The following is a 20,930-nucleotide window of genomic DNA, read 5'->3' as shown; positions in this document are numbered from 1 at the left end:
ACAGAAGGGCAATGTGGGATGCATCCTAAGTCTTACACTGCAACTCAGATGATATAGAAAAATACTGTACTTGCCTTATTTTAGTCTTATAATCTAATATCGCTCCCAAATCTCCATTCACTGGTGACAAGGAGAAAAAAATTAATTAGTTTCAATCTCATTTAAACTTAATCCAATCTGACATTTTAAATATACTCTTAGGAAGTATCTGGTCTCTATTGGATAAAAAAATGCTTGATCACTAGGACAGCCTCTCCATCCCCTGCTTCTGTCCCCAAAAATACGGTGGTGAGAATGCATGCTCCTATAATCTTCTGGCATTGATAGAGACTCTAGCCTCATGCTGCTTTTCCTTGTTGTGGTGGCTGCCACGTGCTGGTCTCTGGAGCACTGCCCTTTGTGCACCCAATTGCTGAACATTCTGCAGGATACTGCTACTGAAATGACTAGTTAATATGGAGTGTAGACTTTGGGCAGGAACAATGTTCCTGAGCTACTGATGATGTACCAAGAATTCTTCTGGCTGCAGAACACTGAGCTTCCTATCACATCTTCCACCTCAAAAGTTGGCCCAGCAGTCCAGTTCAGAGTTGAGTCAACTCACTCTGCTATTGTAGGCATACGGCAGCCCCCTGGGCTTCAACTCAGCATCCACAGCAAATAAAAACTCAGAGCATCTTTGTAAAGGTAAACCCCTGAGTCTCCCTCTACCTGACCATGTGACTGCATACTACATTTCTGTGAATGAGTCCCAAAGTTAATATGTGGCAAAACCCATTTTGGACATCAAAAACTAATTATGACGTCAGTCTTACTTCTTTCTACACTTCTTGGTAAAAAAAATCCTAATCTCCCTCCTGACAAATGAGTGCCTCCGATTGACTAAAGAAAAGCCCTAATCACGCCACCTTCATCCACATCCTTATCCCCAATTTTGTTGTGTCTGATGACTACAAAGCCTGTGCTCTTTTCACTTCATCTCTAGACCTTTAGCCTGGAGAGGTTAAGGAGGTTTGAAAATCAGAAGGAGACGGACTGGAAGAAAACTGCCTGGTCACATCACATCATACTGGTCTTGGATTCTCACAGAAGCATCCTTAGTTATTGTTAAAATCCGTTACTGTAATTAAAAATCTGACATTTTGGAACCTTGACCATTCATTCAATACACACTCACAGAGCACCTATTATGTGCAACATACTCTGACAACGTAACCCACTGTAACTTTCCTATCGCTGCTGTGACAAATTACCACAAACGTGGTGGCTTAAAACAAGAGATTAATTCTCTTGTTTAATGAAACCTCTCTTGGGGGTTTAATGTTCAAAACTGAGTCTTATGGGGCTCATTGACTGGGGATGACTTAGTGGCAGGGCCACATTCCGTTTGAAGGCTCTAAGGGAAAGTCCATTTTCTTGCATTTTCCACATTCCAGAGGCTGCCCACATTCCTAGGCTTTTTACCCACGTCCATCATCAAAGCTAGCAACAGCCAGCCAAGACTTTCTCATGCTACATCACTCTATCTTTGACCCTCTCACCTACCTCCGATAAGGACTCTGTGATTACATTGGGCCCACCTGGAAAAATCCATCTCAAAATTTTTAATCATATCTCCAAAGTTCTTTCTGTCACATAAGGCAATATGTTTGCAGGTTCTGAGGATTAAGGCATGGACATGTTTGGGGGGGGGGGGGGGGTGGGGGGGCTTTATTCATCAATACCACACCTTTCAGAGAGAAATAACCCTTAGTGAGCCAGAGGGCTATAAAAGAATATAGCTTTTCTGCCTTTTTCTTTTTATTTCCTGCTTTCTTTCTTTCTTTTTTACTTTTTATAACTAAAATATAACAGTTATACTAAAAAAATACACAGGTTGTATGTGTACAGTTCAATGAATTATCACAAAATAAACACACTCAGATAACTACCATCCTGATCAAGTTATGGAACACTACCAATATCCCAGAATCCATCCCCACCCACCCAATCATGCCCAATCATGCCCTCTTCTAATCACTATACCCTCTCTACTCCAGAGGCTCACCATAGATTAGTCCTGTTTCGAATAGGAAATTGGAATGCTACAATGTATATGTTTTGTGTCTGACTTCCTTCACTCAACATGCTGAGATTTATCTATGCTGCTAAATGGAGCTGTAGTTAGTTCATTTTCATCATTGCACAATATCCCACTTGTGACAATATTGTAATGTATTTATCCATTATACTACTGATGGACATTTGGGTTGTTTCCAGCTTGGGCATATTTTTAATAGTAATGCTACAAGCATTCTTGCATATGTCTTTTGTTGTACCTCTATACACATATATACATTAGGTATATACTAGGAGAATTGCTAGGTCATAGTAGAAATCTACCTATCTATATATCTATATATAGCTTCAACGTCAGTAGAGAATACCAACCAATTTTTTGAATGGCTGTGCCAATTTATATCCGTACTAGCAATGTTTGAGAGAGCCCCAGTTGCTTTTCATATTCACCAACACTTAGTATCATCAGTCTTTTAATTTTAGACATTCTGGATATGCAATAGTATCTTATTCTAATTTTGATGTGCATTTCATGGATTACTATGAGGTTGCTCATAGTAATGAGTTTTTCATGCTTTATTGACTATTTGCATATTCACTTTTATAAAGTTCCTGATCAAGTCTTTTTACTGTCTTTGTTTTGTAAGAATTTTATAGGATGTTTGCTTTTGTTTTTGTTTTGTTTTGTTTTGTTTTTTACATATTTTGCATGCAAGTCCTTTGTCAGTTATATGTGTTGTATACATGGCTTCTGTAGGGTCAAGGGCAAGCTGCTCCAATATGGGCCACTTAGGCATACTGATCATTTTAAACAAAAGTTACTTCAGAGCCTGTGCAAGAGAAACACTCAGACTCTTCTCTGTCCCACTGAAAGCAGGAAATAAATCTCCCATGTGAAGGGTGCCCTCCCTGTACCAGGAGGTAAAGAGACATCCTTATGACTAGAGATGGGAAATTTGGAGCTGAGAAGGTTGTATAACCCACCCCCCTCCTACTTTGTTACTCTTTACTAGTTTACTACTTTAGCCCAAATTCTGTTTAGAATTCCTTTAACTGGGTGGTGCCTGGGTGGCTTAGTCTGTTAAGTGTCTGACTCTTGATTTCAGCTCAGGTCATGATCTTGAGGTGGGTGAGATCAAGCCCCATGTATGGCCCTATGCTGAGCATAAAGCCTGTTTGGGATTCTCTCTATCCCTCTCTCTCTCTCTCTCTCTCTCTCTCTCTCTCTCTGTCCCTTCCCCACTTAGTCTCTTTCCCTCTCTGCCTCAAAATAAACATTAAAAAAATTCCTTTAATTGAAGCTCCTGAAGTTTTCTTTGTCCTGTCAATATCTCACAGATTTATTGTCTCTTTGTCTTAAAAATTATACAGACTGCCTGCCTTGGTCATTTCTTTAGATTTCAATCGCATTATTGGGCCTTCATGCACATGTAATTAAACTTTGGATTTTTGTCCTGTTGATCTGTCACATGTAAATTTAATTCTTAGTCCATCTGGAAGACTTTGAAAGGATAGAGAAGAATTTGTCCTTCCCTTCACTTCTCTGCCACAAATATATGAAATTTAAATGTGAATTGATTTCTTATGGATTCAGTTATCATTCTCATTTTTGTTAGTATACAACAAAACAAAATATAAAAATCTGCGTTAAATAAATCTTACACATAAACAGTAAATTGTTATTGAAAATATATCACCTAAATAAATGGATGGGCAGGTTTTTTTAATTAGTTCATGTATCCTTAGATGGATAATACCCACTGCTAAAGTGAGACTGGGTTCAGTGGAGATTAATAGCAAAAAATAAAAAATAAAAAAAAAGAGAGAGAGAGAGAAAGAAAGAAAGAAAGAAAGAAAGACAAAGAAGATATTGGACCACTTGGAAGTGCAGGGTTTAAAAAGGTACATTAATTATTGTTGTTTAAGGCATTATTTACAGGAGAACTCACAACACATTCAAATAAATCTAAATCTCTTAAATACAAGTAGATGGTAGGAATGAATAAATGACCAGAGAATTAGTTGAAAAATAACAGCAATTGAAAGATGTTAGCCAGGTGGCGCCTGGGTGGCTCAGTCAGTTGAGCATCAGACTCTTGATTTCAGCTCAGGTCATGAATCCATGGTTGTGGGATTGAGTTCCACATTGGGCTCCATGTTGAACATGGAGCCTGGTTGAGATTTCCCTCTCTCTCTCTCTCTCTCTCTGTCTGCCCCTCTCCCTCACTCAAGCATGTGCACTTGCTCTCTCTCTCTCACTCTGTCTCTCTCTCTCTCAAAAAAAAAAAAAAAAAAGTATTAGCCAGAACAAAAATGATATGCATTCACAGTACCCAAACTTTAGTCAAAAGCTAATGAAAGAACTTTTAATGGTATGTACATTTTACCTCAATAAAGCTATTTTTTTTAAAAGCCAATTAAAACATTTCTTCCACCAGCCTGAATAAATGTCCATGACTAACTTACCTTCAGTATATACTGCTTTTCCTTTTGGATGCAACATTAAACTGTCAGAAATAAACAATTTTCATCTCCTAATTCCTGAAATTATATGAAATATGCAACCATCTGGGAGCAAGAATTCCTGTCCCGCAAAGGTTCTTCTAGCTGGACTAAGAATCAAATAACATGAAACAGATTAACAGAAGAAAATCAAATTTAATAGCGTACATATAGGGAATCCACACAGACATGGAAATTCCAAAGACAGTCACATAAAATGAGGTGTGTGTGTGTGTGTGTGTGTGTGTATTTTCTATACACCTCATGCACACATACTTCACATATATTTCATATATGTATTTAATATATACATATATATATATATGTATATATATATATATATATATATATATATATATATAATTCTGAACTAAAGAGAAGGGGTGTAGGGATCTGGAATTTCAGAGGAAAGGAATGCACTTCACAGGGTGATAAGAGCAAATGGGTAGCTGGGAAGATGGCGGCAGAGGAGGAGGACCCTAGACTCTAACATCCTAAATACCCCCAAAATTGACCTGAAGATTGGCAGAACAAACTCAACAACTAAAGGTGGAGAAGAGGCTACACTGAAGAAGGTAGGAAGTGCAAAGACATGGTTTGGGAGAGAAATGGACAGTGGCTGCTGCCATGGGGAGAGAGCCTCAGGCTCAGAGAAGGATAAGAGACCGACTAACACATAGGGGAACACGTGGGGAAAATGAATCCCCATAGCAATCAGCTTGGAAAGTGATGGGCTGAGTGTTATGACTTCTGTCAACCAGTGGGTTTAAAGCTTGGAATTGTAAAGGTTAGCAGGTTTGGCTTGGGGAGAGCCTGGAGGCATTTGCTCTTAGGAAGAAGGCAGGGCAAATAGCCCACAGACATGCATCATGCAAACAGCAGAAACAACAATCTAAAGAACGCCTAGGGCACACAGTGGGGAGATTATTTGCTCTTCTCCAAGTGTGTCCCAGAGAAGCAGTGTTTATTGAGAGACCCCCTCTGGAAACAAAGGAACTGGCAGGTGCCATTTCTCTCCCACCCCCTCAGCATAGGCACAGGGCCACTAATAGGAAGCAGCGCCTTACTTGCTTACACCAAGCCCCAACCCCTGGCACTCCAGAGGAACCACCCTCCCAGTCATGCTTGCCTCAGTACTAGGGTAGGTTGGAGGAGGGGGGGGGGCTCCCCCGAAGACTGGCTCAACCTCTGCCAATACTTCATCTCCCAACCCTGGAGTTTTGTGAAGCCTTGGTTCTGGTGGCAGCAGCAGACCTGTCACAGGTTTCATTTCACAAGCAGACCAGAGCACACCTAATTACAACTCACAGCATTCAGGCCAGGGACCAAACACTGCCCCCCAGCAGGCAAGGAGAGCTTCTGCAGATGACTGGCCTGAAGGACAGAGCATCCAGAACATAACAACAGGGTACATGCAGCACACGTTGAAGACACTCCTGGAAGCATCAGGCCCTGGGGAACAGGGGACACTACACTGCAGGGCACTACAACCCTTCATCTTCATAAAGCCATTACCATCAAGAACAGGAGATGTAGCTGACTTTCCTAATACACAGAAACAGGCACAGAGACTTAGAGATCCCAAATGAAAGAACAGCATAAGGCCATAGCCAGAGATCTAAGTGAAACAGATGTAATTAACATGCCTGATGGAGAATTTAAAGCAATGGTCATAAGGATACTCACTGGATTTGACAAAAGAGTGGAAGACATCAGTGAGACCATTAACACAGAGATACTGAATAACATAGCAGGGATAAAGGCTCAATAAAGGAAATGAGAAACACACTTGATGGAATGAATAGCAGGATGGAAGAAGCAGAGGAACAAATTAATGACCCAGAAGACAAAAGTAATGGACAGTAATCAAGCTGAACAAAAGAGAGAAAAACAAAGTATGCAAAATGAGAATAGACTTAGAGATCTCCGTGATTCCATCAAATGTAATAACATTCCTATTATAGGAGTCCCAGGAGAAGAAGAGAGAGAAAAGGGGGCAGAAAATTTATTTGAAAGATAATAGCTGAAAAATTCCCTAATCTGGGGAAGGAAACAGATATCCAGATCCAAGAGGCACAGAGAACCCCCAACAAAATCAACAAAAGTAGATCCACACCCAGAAATATCGTAATCAAAATGCCAAAATGTAATGATACAGAAAAAAAATTTTCAAGCAGCCAAACAAAAGTCAGTTACATACAAGGGAAACCCCATAAGGCTATCAGCTGATTTTTCAGCAGATGGAATTACTGAATCACTATATTGTACACCTGAAACTAATATAACACTGTATGTTAGCTATACTGGAATTAAAATAAAATAAAATAAAATAAGCAGATGTTTGGTAATGAGATGTTTGCCCTACCATACAGATGGGTCACTCAGATAAAATTTATCTCTGTTAATAATTCTTACTCGGGGAAAGACCCCCAATTTAGATTCTTCTGCACGGTTAAGGGAGGAACAAATCTTTCTCTTGAGCCCACAGGATCTCCAGTGCATTCAGCTGAAAATAATCCACATACCAAAGTGGCACATGGTGGGGCATGGGGGGTTGCAGAACAGGACGCTGTCCTGAGCACCTTCACAACTAAGATATAAGTGAATGAAGATATTCATTAAGCTTTTTCTCATTACTGAAATTAAGGAAAACACATAATACATTTTGTAGAAGGTTATTTCCCAGAATGATTTTTATAAATCTTGACTATTCTAAGATAGATTAGATAGACAGATTTTTTTTACTTGGGGAACAGTGTACCATAATAAGATTCAAGATGGGCAAAAGGAATGACTTTATCTCTAGAAAATGAGGGAAGAGTCAATGTGAAAAGTGAGGTGTGAAAAAAGAACCAAAACGCTATTTCTACCACAGACACATTCCTAGGCAGATCAGTTTTAGAAGAGACATGGAGAGGTTGAGGACTTGGTAGAAATTGCCTTAAAATTGTCAATACATGTGTATCTCCTGCAAAGTCATTGTGTACCCCCAGGGGTGTATATATTCCTTTTAAAGATAGCTTTCCTAGAATATAAATGCTATGAATGCAGGAACTTGGTATAATTGTTTTTTCACTGCTTGTGTTGGATATTTTGTTTGCCTCCCTAGATACACTTTCCATCCTTCTCTGTCCCAGTGTGTACCCTGACACTGGGCTTCTTGCTTGAAATCTACTTTTTAAACTTTCTTGTCTCATTTTCCTTCTGTCTGTAAAAAACCTTCCATTTTATACAACTCTTCAGGGCTCCTATCTACTTGCTAGATGGGATCCTGCCAAATTCATGAATTCTTGAATAAAGCCAATTACATCTTCAAATTGACTCAACTGAAATGTGTTTTTTAACACAAGCAATGTACCTAGCCACAGAGTAAATCCTCAATAAATATCTATTAAATGAAAGACAGGGGGAGGGCATAAATAATTGTCCGAAATAAAGGTGGAATCAAGGGACACAAAGTTCTCTCTCTCTCTTTTTTTACAAACATATCAAAAAGACTTAAAAAAGAAAAAAAAAAAAAAAGCACAGCACTAGGTTGGAGGTAGAGAAGCAGGAGTAGGAGAGGAGATGTCTGAGTCAGAGTCCTTCCTTGACCTAGAAGGACCTTCTAATCCCAGCAGCAGGCAGTTTATTTCACTAATAATACAAGGAAATGAAGCAGGGAGGGGAATGAACACCACATGAAAAGAGTAAGCCAAGCTGGAAACAGCTAGTCATCATTTCCAAAGGGAAACACACCATAGACAGTTATGCTGATTTCTGTCCAAACTCCATGTCCCTCTATAGCCCTGGACCACCTCAACATTAGATGCATATGTATCAGTAACTTATTTTTCTAACTTCAACTGCTTACAAAGTTTCTTGTTTCCTTTTGGGATGTGTTTGATTTACAGTTATTCTCAATATCCTAATGACTCTAATTGTGGGAAACTCACTTTAACTTATTCTAGTATGATCACAATTCTATTTGATACCAGACACTGACTCTGTCTTTACCTAATCCTTCCTGGAACACTGAATCCAGAGAGGTGTTAAGACCCTGACTTGAAAGTAAGACAAATATCAGGAGCCAGGACCTATGATACTTCTAGGATAGAACCACAAGTTGGCTTAGGGTCCAAATGACAATTGCTTCCCACCATCATCACCACATCTCTTGCTGAGCTCCTGTATTGGCTCCCAGGACATTCTTCATGGAAGCTTCAGCAGAATACAATGCAGTCCTTCAGAGTACAGGAAAAAGCTTGTTTGTCTACTTAAAACATCTCTGACACTAAATATGTGGGTTTTCCACATCAAGCAATTCTCTAATTCTCTATGGACACCGACTAGGGGTCCAACCAGTCAATTCTGATACTAACTACCTGGAATTAGCATAGACCTCACAGGTTAAGGGCTCAGTTCCCCACTTCAAATGCCAATTGCAAGTCCCAGGTTGTAACCTATACTTCTAACCAATCAGCTATAAAATGGGAGTTCCCATGATCCCCTCCTCAAATTTGATAATTTGCTAGAATGGCAGGAAAGCACTCTACTTACAATTACTGGTTTATAAAAAGGATACAACTCAGGAAAAGCCAAATGGAAGAGATGCATAGGGCAACGCATGTAGGAAGGGGTGCAGAGCTTCCATGCCCCGCTGGGCATGCTAAACCCCCCAGCACTTCTGTGTGCTCACCAACCTGGAAGCTCCCCAAACCCCATTATTTAGGGGTCTTATGGAGGCACAACTGACTAAATCACTGGGCATCGGTGATTATGTCAATCTCCAACCTCCCAGGAGGTGGGGAAAACACAACCCTCTAATCACTCTCATCACATAGCTACGTTCCTCTATTAACCAACCCCCCTTCTCCAAGAGTCACCTCATTAGCACAAACTCACTATGGCTGAAAGGACATTTATGAATAACAAAAAATACTCTTTCATTCCTATCACTCAGGAAATTCCAAGGGTTTTTGCTCTGTGACAAGAAGCTGGACAAAGACCACCCCCCCCCCCCCCACACACACACACGCATCTCATATCACAACATCACACAGGGGTTCTATGCAGTAATGTGGCAGGTCCAAACCCTTCTCCCAGAAGAAGCTATGAAATTTCATGTATAACAATTTTCTCTGGACTAGGGTCTTTCTTCTTCAGCTGCCTCCCAGAACACTACTTGAGATCACTTTCCTCACCTTGGCCAGACTAACTACAGTCACTACCAACACCACCTCAGGGGCTCAACTTGGATTCTCAAAAGAGCTACTCCACGTCCCGGCTCACCCAGGAAACTCACATTCATCTGAGCACCTGAGGCTCAGCTGGACACTCAGAGCCATTTGGTATCTAGTGGGGAGTTAGGAGCAATCTGCCTTTCCACAAGCACAAGGAGGGGAACTATCTGTAAAGGATTTTAAAATAGTAATAAAACCAACCAAAAATTAGCCTGACACAACAATGCTAAACAGTGTTAGTGATAAAATAACATTTGCACAACAATATTTGTTGGTCGAAATTCTAAACAGTTGTTATGGTTACTGTTGAGATATAATGATATATATGGAGGCTTCAAATGATCACTTTTTAAAACCAATTCAGTAACAATTTTATTCTACATGAAAATTAATTTGGGGAACTATCAGTTACACAGTCAAATTCAGCCACATATGCTACTTTTCACAGTTAACTCATAAGAATTTATGAACTTCCAAACTCACTTCCGGTGCTTTTTGGACTCCAACCCTTCTAGTAGAACATAGCCCTGCTTCAAAAACGGTAAACTTAAAATAAACAATCTTAGGGGTGCCGGGGCAGCTCAGCCAGTTAAGTGTGTGACTTTTGGTTTCAGCTCAGGTCATGATCTCACAGTTCATGAGATCAGGTTCCCAATCAGGGCTCCTCACTGACAGCACAGAGCCTGATTGGGATTCTCTGTCCCTCTCTCTCTGCCCCTCGAGGCCCTGCTCACACAAGCACTCTCTCTCCCTCTCTCTCTCAAAATAAATAACAAAGAACCCTTTAAACAATTTTAGTTGCACAAAATTTTCCTTTTCCAAGTAATTTTTTAAGGTAACGTTTCAGACGAGGCCAATCAGACACAAAAATATCTGCAAACCACCAGGATAAGTCTTGAACAACATACAGTAAAACACCAAGGTGTAAGATTGTTCCATGGGGGCGCCTGGGTGGCGCAGTCGGTTAAGCGTCCGACTTCAGCCAGGTCACGATCTCGCTGTCCGTGAGTTCGAGCCCCGCGTGAGGCTCTGGGCTGATGGCTCAGAGCCTGGAGCCTGTTTCCGATTCTGTGTCTCCCTCTCTCTCTGCCCCTCCCCCGTTCATGCTCTGTCTCTCTCTGTCCAAAAATAAATAAACGTTGAAAAAAAATTTTTTTTTAAATAAAATTGTTCCATGAATACCAGCCCACAAAGCTATTAACTATGCAACCACAAAATGTAAGGAAGTTGACATACAAAAAAGAATCAAATTTTTGAGGACTGCCAGAAGAGACAAGAGATGAAGGCTTTCACATCCAAAAATAATAAAGGACAATGTTTGATACTGTATATCCTCACAAGGTGGACAGTCCTTTTAAAGCCATGATCAAATAATGTCAGTTGCAGTTCATTTTGTCTTAACTTTTGCAGAAGAAAACCTTCACAAGATTTTACCAATAGAAATTTACGATGAATTTTCAATCATGGAAATCCTGAAAGCTGCAAGAATTGATCCCAAAGAAATAAGACACAGGCAGTATTGTAATTCCTGGAATTTATTGAGAAACATGATTTGTATAAATCTACGCCAATGTATCCATGTGTTTAAGACTTTTCCTAAAGGGGCACCCGGGTGGCTCAGTCAGGTAAGTGTTGGACTTCAGCTCAGGTCATGATCTCCTGTCTACTGAGTTCAAGCCCCCCCTGGGGCTGCTGACAGCTCAGAGCCTGGATCCTGCTTCAGATTCTGTGTCTCCCTTTGTTTCTGCCCCTCCCCTGCTCATGCTCTGTCTCTCTCAAGAATACATTTTTTTAAACATTTTAAAAATTTTAAAAAAAAGACTTTTCCTACCTACTTGTATATCTGTTGCTTCAGACGAAAGAAACTTTTCAAAACTAAAATTAACAAGAAGTGTTCTCTGGTCACTAATGAGAAAAGAGACAAATCTAAGTGTGCTGTCCACTGAACATGAGTATGTGAAGACCAGTGTGTTGGTCTCCTAGTGCTTCTATAACAAAGCGTCACGAATTGGGCACCTTAAAACAAATTTATTGGCTCATAATCTTGAAGGCTGGAAGTCCAAAATCAATGTAACAGTTGGGCCATGAATTCTTTTAAGGATCTAGGGAAATTTTTGTTCCATGCCCTTCTTTTAGTTTCAGGTGTTTGTCAGAAATCCTTGGCAATCCTTGGCTTGCAACTGCCCAACTGGGATCGCTGACTTCTTGGTCACGTAGCATTCTCCCCGTGCCTGTCTCTAGTCTGCACAACGTTGTCTTCACTCTGTGCCTGTCTCTGCACTTGTGTTCTATGAAGACGCCAGTCGTTTGGATTAGATGCCCACCCTACTCCAGTATGACTTCATCTTAATTAATTGCAACTGCAATAATCCCCTTCCCAAATAAGGTCATATTCTGAGGGTGGAGGTTGGGAAGGGTTAGGGTTTAATATATCTTTCTTGGACGGTGGGGGAACACACAATTCAACCCACAACGAGGAGCAATTTTGACAAAGTGATTGCAAATTTGCAGACATTAAGGCTTAAAAACACCAGACCATTACTGCACTTTAACACAAATGCATAGGTATGTTTCTTACGTTTTAAAAAAAATACACTGATGCAAGTGAAAAGTATTAACCCATTAGTTTTCCTTAGAGTGCTGTCGTTTTTTAATTGGGATCGTTACTGTGGACTTTAGCAAAAGAAAATTTTCACTAGCTGCGCTTCTTTTCTGAGCATCATTGTTATTCGTTTCATTTCACCATTAGAACGAAAAATAATTCTGTGGAAAGGAAAGTCACGCTTAGGGAGTCAGACACGCTGGCTCGCCAACGCTGGGGACGGGCAGGACCGCCGGCTACAGCGCCGCGACCCCGCGGGGGAAGGTGGGGGGATGGGGGGGGGCTTCACCTCAGATACTCACTTTCCCAGCAGGCTCCGCGGCGGAGCTTCCCGTCGCCCTAGAGGCCACAAGACGACTGACTTAGCCCAAAAGGAACTGGACGACACGCACCGTCCCACACTAGGTGGCGCCTGGTTCCCCTGCCCGACGCTGAGAGCTCGGAGCGCCTTGAGGCCCGCCCCCCTCGCCTCCTCTGGAAGGAACTAGCACCTCTTCTCCGCCCTCCCCCAGGTTGCCAACGAGGCAGGCTGTGATACTCATGCGCAAACACGTCCACCACGCACCTAGGGACAGCGCATGCGTCCTCTCAAACCCTTCTCTCCGCAGCTTCTCCCTTCGAATTTCCAGTTCCGGCCTCCCAAGGGCGGAGACAAGCTAGGAATTATGCGGCTCTCGGTCGCCGCCGCCATCTCCCATGGCCGCGTATTCCGCCGACTGGGCCTTGGTCCCGAGTCCCGCATCCACCTGTTGCGGAACTTGCTTACGGGACTTGTGCGACACGAACGCATCGAGGCGCCATGGGCGCGCGTGGACGAGATGAGGGGCTACGCCGAGAAGGTGAGGGGCGGGGTCCTCTAGTCCACCGCGCGCGTCTGGCCTGAGATCCGGCTGGACTTGGGAGAGAAGTGGCATAGCCCTGGTATCCCCCGCCCAAAGACTGGATCCCTTATTACCCTGAGTTGAGTCCACTCCTCCGGCCCCCAAATGGGCTACTGGTGAGAGCTGCGGAGTTAGGGGTGGCCTGAATTAGCGGGATGCCTTGCTAGGGGAATGAATGAGTTGTGGCCCGGCACTAAAGGAGTAAGATTTGCGCCTCCTTTCTTGCTCGGGTTGAATCAGTGATGTTGTCTTCTCAGCTCATCGACTATGGGAAGCTGGGAGATACCAACGAACAAGCCATGCGCATGGCTGACTTCTGGCTCACGGTGAGTGCATCCATCCTGTCTGCCTCCCATATCTTATCCTTTGCTCCCTGTGGGGAAGGGGATTGTTAGAGGAAGGACGACTGGGCAGAATTAAGCTAAGATACTCACTTTTACGCACACATATTGTAAACTAAGTTAGAAACGTGTGCCTTAAGTTAGTTGAATGCTATGTGAATCAACCTGCACAACTGCCTGTAACCCCTCTGTGTTAACTTTGACACTACCACTTTAGGGGGTGGGAGAGTTCAGTGTGTACATGTTTGGACCCTGCTTTGGGGAGTGCTGAAAGTTCAGTGTGTCACTGCAGTGGTGCCTGACTGTCCTCTCTCCCGAATAACTCTCCCCCTCTAGGAGAAAGACTTGATCCCCAAGCTGTTTCAAGTACTGGCCCCTCGGTACCAAGGTCAGAATGGGGGCTACACGAGAATGCTGCAGATCCCAAATCGGAGTAAGCAGGATCGGGCCAAGATGGCAGTGATCGAGTATAAAGGGAACTGCCTCCCACCCCTGCCCCTGCCTCGCAGAGACAGCAACCTTACACTTCTAAACCAGCTGCTTCAGGGCTTGCGGCAGGACCAGAAAGCAAGCATCCACAGCTCCCACACAGCTCAAACACCAGGGATTTAACTGGAGCCAAAGGGTGTATAGCACCCTCATCAGTGCCCATGCTCACAGTAATCTCTAAGAAAAACTGGAGCTAGAGTCATTAACGGACAGTCTTCATGGAAAAGTTTCTGGGGAACCAGATAAATCATCTCTTTGCCCAGTAGATAAAATTCATTATATGAATGTATGTATGTATGTATATATTTTTTTTCCTCTCGTTGGGATTTCTGGAGAATGAGAACTATCCAAATGCTCAGTCTCCTTGGGTTAGTGAATTCACTGCTTATGTTTCTGGCTCTTCATTTGGGTTGTTTGGTTAGCACAGTTTTGTTTTTCTTAATGCCAGTTTATATGGGGCACGTATCCTATAGTTCCAAACTGGCCTCCAAAGGTGATTGAGTTTTGACATCTCGCATAGAGATTGAGCCCCTAGGATTTCTTAGAGAAAGATTACTCCCTGACAGGGACCTAGAATTGAACACCTAGAATTGAACCTTCCATAATAATCTGATACTTTGGGAAACTTCAAGAAACACTACAACTATTCCTGTTTCTAGGCAGGATCACATATTACCCCCATGTGTGTTCCCCTCAGCCCTGAATAGACCTTAGAGGACAGGACCTGAGAACTCGGATGTACTACCGTCCTGGTCAGCGTCAGTGGAAGCATTCAGTGAAGGATAAGCCCCTTCCTCTTGGAGTTGGGGGTGGGGGAATAAAGGAGATAGTTGAAGTAGGAGAAGGATTAGGAAGTTAAATGTGATGGGAATTTCCTGGAAGCTTTTATTGTTGTCAAATCTGGGCTTCTCTGGGAATTCAGAAAAGGGAAATCCGGCTTCCGAGTGGCCACGGCATAGGAGAAGTAGGAAGCTCCTTTATATCCACTAATTATTGTGAACCCAGACTTAGCCCAGCCAGGCTCCCCATTCCTCAGGCTCAAAGGTTTGACCAGGGTAGTAGTCATGGGAAGACTTGTAACTATCATTCCTGCCTGAACACTTGAGACAGCAAGGCCTGACAATTCCTGTATGTCTAGCACAGTGAAAAGAAGAAATTCCATCTTAGGCTGGACCTTCAGAGTGTAATGGGCTTGCTGAACCTAACCATTGTCAGAAAATAAGGTGAGGGTCGAGGGGGTCACTGATCTAGTGACAGAGCTCTATGCTATGTCACTGCAGCTGCTCTAGGCTTAAAATTCATCTGCTCCCAACAGGGTTCTTCCATCTCTTTCCCTCTAATTTGTCCTTCACACTATTGCCAGAAAGCTCTTTCTGACATGTTTTTAGTGGCATATCATAGATACACAAAGCATTTTTTTCAATAAACCTACAATTCTGAATGCTTCCCCCAAATTCACCCCCTTCCTATCCTCTTGGCATGAACATTCACCTCACCTAGATATCTTGGAGTAATCCCCAACTCCTAGAGAAAGTACTTTCTTTACAATTAAAACCGCATCTGTTAAGTATTATCACAGGTGGGTTATGGCTGGACTCTACTAGCTTTTCCTCTCAGTCCCCAGAAACAGACCTCCCCTTGGGGCTTTCAACAGTTCCTGAGCATCTAAGCATCTGCTACTATCCAGCATCATTTTAGTCCCTAGGGATACAATCTTGATCAACTGTTTGGTATATGTCAGGCCCTAGGCTAGGTACTAAGGATATAGAGGTGAGAAGAAACAACCTTTGCCGTCAAGGAACTCACAATCTGAAGTGCCACTTCTGCTGCCACGATGGCCTCAGGGACAGTGCATCTTTAATATTTTGGCCCATAAAAGAATACGTGAGTCCTAGAACACTTACTAAAGGCTCAGGGATAACACAAGGGAAATAAACAACAACACATCCGTTTTCTAATCTGGCCTGTAAATAACTTTTTTCACCTCGGTGGAATATGCCCTCAAAATCCATCTAAGTACCTCTTTAATAAATTCCAAACCCTCAAGAGAGGGGCCCAGATAAACTGGAGTTCCCTCTTTACTTTCACAGGTTCTCTGTCTTGGGCCCCAGTTCTTTATGGCAAGGTTGACAGCTATGCCCACTTCTTTCAAAAAATGACAAGGGTACTCCAGTTTCACCAAACCAGTGACGTAATGTAGTACAGCCCAGTATCCAAAGGAGACCCTACAAAAGCCAGGCACTGCTTACTTACACATATTCTATAGTCAAATGAGCAAGTCTCGTTGCTTTTATTTCCATAATGTTTCTAAAACCTGCAGTCATCTCTCCCTAGTCTGAAATCTAAGACATCTCTATCTCGGATTACTGCCAAAGCCTCCTTCCTAACTTGCCTCCCTCCACACTGCAGATGAAGTAAGAGAAATGTGATGTTTTAATTCTCTGATGATCTACAGTGCCTCCTCCTTTCCTATGGGGAAAGAATCCAGGTTCCTTACCATGGTCCCCTTGGTGACCAGGCATCTGTTCACTGCTCCATCTCCCTCCCTTGCCTCCAATTTTATGTTCAGGAAGCATGGAAGTCCTTATTTTGACTTTCCCTGTGCAGAGCTCCCCTTATTACCTTTTGTTCATGCAGTCTCTACCACCCAGAGAACTCTCCCCCTTTTACCTGCCTAACTTGTACATGGACTTTTGGCATTGGGGTGGCTCCTCTGACCATCCCCACACCTAAGTTCCTTGCTTTGTGAACCTAGGTGTTGCTACAATATTTCTGTAATGCCCTGAATTTACCACGTTGCACTCTAGTTCCCTACAGCTACAGCAGTTGGTTCCCAAACATTCATTAGTCAAAGGTAGTCCTAGTATTTCCATTCCCTTGCTGTTAATGGGCTCAGCGATGGACAGGCCTAAACTAATTTGAAGCAGTACGAATCCGGTCTCTATTGTGCTTGATAAGAATAAGGTAGCATGTTATTGTGAGTGCCATAACTGGCTTTAGTCTGAAGATAACACGGAATGGTAGGTCAGAACAACTAAGAGAAACTATATAGTAATAATCTTTCGTGATTCTTCCCACTTGCCCTGGGTTTTCTGTTAATTGCTACCAAAACTAATCTGATATATTGATTTGTACCACTGAGCCTTTAGTGTTTCTCAAAAATGCTTTACTATGACCCACAGATCAAAACATATTTTACATCAGAGTACTATTCACATATATGTAATTGAAGCAAAAGCATCACAAAATATTATTTACCTTAACAAATATGATGCACACTGATATTGTCAACTCTTTTCTTGTTACCTTTTTAAAATGCTGGTGCCAGTTCGCTAAAGTAACTTTTACAACTAACGGTTTATAACCTGTGTTTTGAAAAACACTGATCTGAACCGATATTACAGTGACTCACCATTGCCTTTGCTGGATAAAATCCAGACTTCTCTCGTGACACAAAGGCATTCGATGGCCTGGCCCAGCCGCCTCTCAGCCTCTTCTACCACTATTTGCTATCCTTCCTAGGAAATTACTTCTTCTCTGAATATATCATACCTTTGGGCACGAGGCTTCTACTGTAGCTTGCCTCCTTTCACGTTACTTCTTACTAATCATGTGATTCTCTCCTCCGAAGTCACTTTTTTGAGGCTACCTCCAAACTTCACACAACCCTCCAAACAGAACTAGGTTCCTCCTTGTGTGCAGTTACAGTCTTCTGGGCTTATGCGTATCAAAGTGCCTGTCTGCTTCACTGACTCCACTCAGCGGAGCTCCCAAAGCCGGGAACTAGGACTCAAATCTGCTGGATAACTCTTCCTACCATAGGACCTGATTCATAATATGCTTATTAAGTGAGGAGGAGTGAGCCATATGTTATCCATGACATTCAACTCGATAGCTGAGCTTGACAAAACCAATAAACATGGTACTATGCAGGCACAGTGCTAAGCTACACTGCTGGAAATACCAAGACTAAAGAAATGGGGTCCTTCCTCTCCAGGGATTTACATGCTCATGACTGTCAAGAGTGTGTGTGTCTTGCACGCGTGCTCACTCTCTTGCTCTCTCGCTCTCTGTCTCTCTCTAAATAAACATTAAAGAAAAAAAAGAATGTGTGTTTAATTCATTTCCCACACATTTCATATTCCAACTTCCTGAAATATTTCTAACCAACCTATCGGCAGAAGACACCTATACTTTTCCCAAGTGTTAACCAGAAGCTGAAATGATGTCTCTTGTGACTTATTCACTGAATTCCCCCAAGCAAAACTGGACATATTCCCGATATTTCCAGTAGTCCAGTTTCGTGTTGCACATCCTTCATTATAGCAATGACACAATTACATTGTTCAGCACCCATCACTAGATTGCAAACTCCTTGGGGGTAGAGGGACATATCTAATTTACTATCATGCCACCCAACAGAGAACATGGGACAAAGTGGGCATCTATAAACGTCTATTGACCGAATCAGTGCACTGTGCTAAGTTTGTCAGCCTAGGTCTGCATTTTGGTTGGGCTCAGTAATTCCTCCCTTCCATGGTTTCCTCCCATTTCATCTGAAAAAAGAACTTCCTGCAAAGCTGATTGCCCATTGTTCACTGCAGGATAATGTTTGTACCCTTAGGCTTTCCCCTCCCTGCCCTTAAATGCATGGGCATATTATAGCTCTCCTCTGACCCTGGGAATGAATTTGGTAGTTAAATTTCAGATGCCCTGATAATAGAAATGGTCTGTGTGTTATATTTCAAGGGAAAAAGTTTAAACTTTTCTGACATTTTAAATTCTGTTCCATAATACATGTTTAATATAAAAACTGGTTTTCCTCTTACAAATTAAATATTGTAAATTAGACACACAAGTTTCCTGTCAAAATTGATGCTATAGGAAGATGAGCCTGTTTACACTGTGGCTTCACATTTACCCTGACATACTACTGTGTAGCCCAGCACAAGAAGCACAACGTTGGGAGTTTTACTGCTATTCACTTTCAAGGAGATGAAAATACAAAAAAAAAAAAAAAAAAAAAAAAAAAAAAATGTTCCTAGAGATATCACTGAAAATGTTCTGCCATTGTTCTGACTTAATTTGTAATTGCTTTTGCTTAAAATGATCTCAGAATCTTTCTTACAAGTATTTTTTTTCTTTTGTCCCAGAAGGAAAAATGGTTTCATTTTTGTATGTGCTGAGTTTGAGATGCCTGAGAGCATCTGGAGCTTAGGAAAGAGTTCTTCACTGGGAGAACATTTTGGGAGTTGTTGGCAATCAAAGCTAAGGAAATGGATGGGGTGACTCAGTGTATATATAGAAGGAAAGGAGGCTGAGATCAGACATTATGGGACAGACAGGATATAGAAGCTATGAAGAAGACTGAGAAATTGCCTTTAAGATAGGCAAGAGAACCTGCAAAATTCACAATTTCTAGTACAATGCACATAGGCACTCAAAAAAATAATTATCAAATCTATTTAGCAAGCGTATTCCTTCTACATTCAAAGCACTATGGAAATACAGAAAATACAAAGACCCAGCTGGCCATTTGGAGGGAGAAGAGCATATAGTAAGACAGATACTATGAAAGTGGTGCACACAGGCATACTGAGTACCAAGAAAGAAGGTGAGCGTGGAATTTTTCAGAGGAAACAATACAAGGGCTAAATCCTAAAGAATGAATAGGTATTCATTAAGCATGGGGGAAAGAAGTCAGCTTGGAGGACATTACAGGCAGCAAGATCTGCAGGTATAAATGCACTGAATTATGAAACAGCATGGAGTGGTTGAGAAATTCCAAGTAAGTAATTTGGTACAGCTGGGATTTAGTATTTGAGGAAGAAGTGGAGGAAATGAAGCAGGAAAGCCAAGCAAGATCAGGTTACAAAGGGCCCTGTAAGACATGATAAAGTGCTTAGTTTTTATACTGAAGACCAGGGAAAGCCACTGAAGGATTTTTAAATGGGGAGAAAAGGGATCAGATTTACATTTCAGAAAGATTATTCGTGCATGGGTCAGAGGGGCAAGACTAGAAGCAAGGAAACCAAATAGGAGGCTAGTTAATGAATCCAGAGGGAATTGGTAGAAGACTAGATGAGGCCAGAGGCAGGGGAGATGGAGAGAAGCTGACCAGACAGCTACAGAGGAGACAAGAGACTAGACATTGTATGTAGTTACATGAGGGAGAGGAAGAACACAAGAGTCGAGGATGACACCAGGTTTCTACCTGGGCAGTTGGGTGGAGTAATTACATTCACAGAGAACAAGGATAGCAGAGGAAAAGCAGATTTGAGATCACTGTGCTGAACTTTGTTGTAGGCATATTTGTGTTAAGGAGCTATCTCGTGAACAGTTATTCTGGAGGTCAGAGGATATGCGTAAGCTAACAATACAGATGTGAGAGTCACACACACAGGGGAGTTGAAGCAATTATACTAGATGAGATTTCCTACTCAAAAAATACACAGTAAGAGAAAAAGAAGGCCTAGGAGATAGCAACATTCAAAGGCCAGACAGAAAGAAACTCCCTGAGGAGGATGAAAAGAAGGACCACAACTAGAACATTGGTGTGTCAAAATCCAGAGAAAGAGGGTGTCAAAAATATCCATTTGTGTCTATCTCCCTCAATAGATTGAGTTCTTGGGGGCAGACACTAGATAATTTTGTATTCTCAGAACCTAATGTTGGCCAGGCTCCAGAGTAGTGGATTAGTGAGGATCTTTAGCCATTGAACTTGGAAATGAGGATGTTCACTGCTGACCTCTGATAGAGCAGTCTCTTGAGAGAGGCAAAATCAACAATCCTAAAGACAACTTGAGAAGTATGACAATGAACGGGGGGGGGGGGG

General features: G+C 42.1%; 1 protein-coding gene and 2 long non-coding RNA genes across 3 annotated transcripts; 2 read left to right on the top strand and 1 right to left on the bottom strand.

The window, feature by feature from the left end:
• Positions 1 to 241: 241 nt before the first annotated feature.
• Positions 242 to 1,148, top strand: LOC121022709 (uncharacterized). Its single transcript, XR_005787064.1, has 2 exons — positions 242 to 687; positions 986 to 1,148. It is a non-coding gene; the product is annotated as an uncharacterized LOC121022709 (long non-coding RNA).
• Positions 1,149 to 11,794: 10,646 nt separating this feature from the next.
• Positions 11,795 to 12,913, bottom strand: LOC121022708 (uncharacterized). The gene is made up of 2 exons (XR_005787063.1): positions 12,687 to 12,913; positions 11,795 to 12,545 (listed from the first exon to the last, which is right to left on the bottom strand). It is a non-coding gene; the product is annotated as an uncharacterized LOC121022708 (long non-coding RNA).
• A 58-nt stretch (positions 12,914 to 12,971) lies between these two features.
• Positions 12,972 to 16,159, top strand: MRPL17 (mitochondrial ribosomal protein L17). The gene is made up of 3 exons (XM_040464111.1): positions 12,972 to 13,223; positions 13,523 to 13,591; positions 13,943 to 16,159. Exons 1-3 carry the CDS (start codon positions 13,050 to 13,052, stop codon positions 14,216 to 14,218), a joined length of 519 nt encoding a protein of 172 aa, XP_040320045.1. The 5' UTR covers positions 12,972 to 13,049; the 3' UTR covers positions 14,219 to 16,159.
• Positions 16,160 to 20,930: the final 4,771 nt, after the last annotated feature.

This window comes from Herpailurus yagouaroundi, unplaced genomic scaffold (genome assembly GCF_014898765.1).
Source record: "Herpailurus yagouaroundi ecotype Mexico unplaced genomic scaffold, PumYag 430, whole genome shotgun sequence".
Classification (NCBI taxonomy): domain Eukaryota; kingdom Metazoa; phylum Chordata; class Mammalia; order Carnivora; family Felidae; genus Herpailurus; species Herpailurus yagouaroundi.
The sequence above is the reverse complement of the archived record's forward strand: the minus strand, read 5'-3'. Positions and strand labels throughout refer to the sequence as shown.

Excerpts from the sequence above, each read along its gene's own strand:
- MRPL17 (XM_040464111.1), top strand. The coding sequence starts at position 13,050 with ATGCGGCTCTCGGTCGCCGCCGCCATCTCCCATGGCCGCGTATTCCGC. Across the intron at positions 13,224-13,522 it reads TGAGGGGCTACGCCGAGAAG|CTCATCGACTATGGGAAGCT; the intron begins GTGAGGGGCGGG and ends TTGTCTTCTCAG. Across the intron at positions 13,592-13,942 it reads TGGCTGACTTCTGGCTCACG|GAGAAAGACTTGATCCCCAA; the intron begins GTGAGTGCATCC and ends CTCCCCCTCTAG.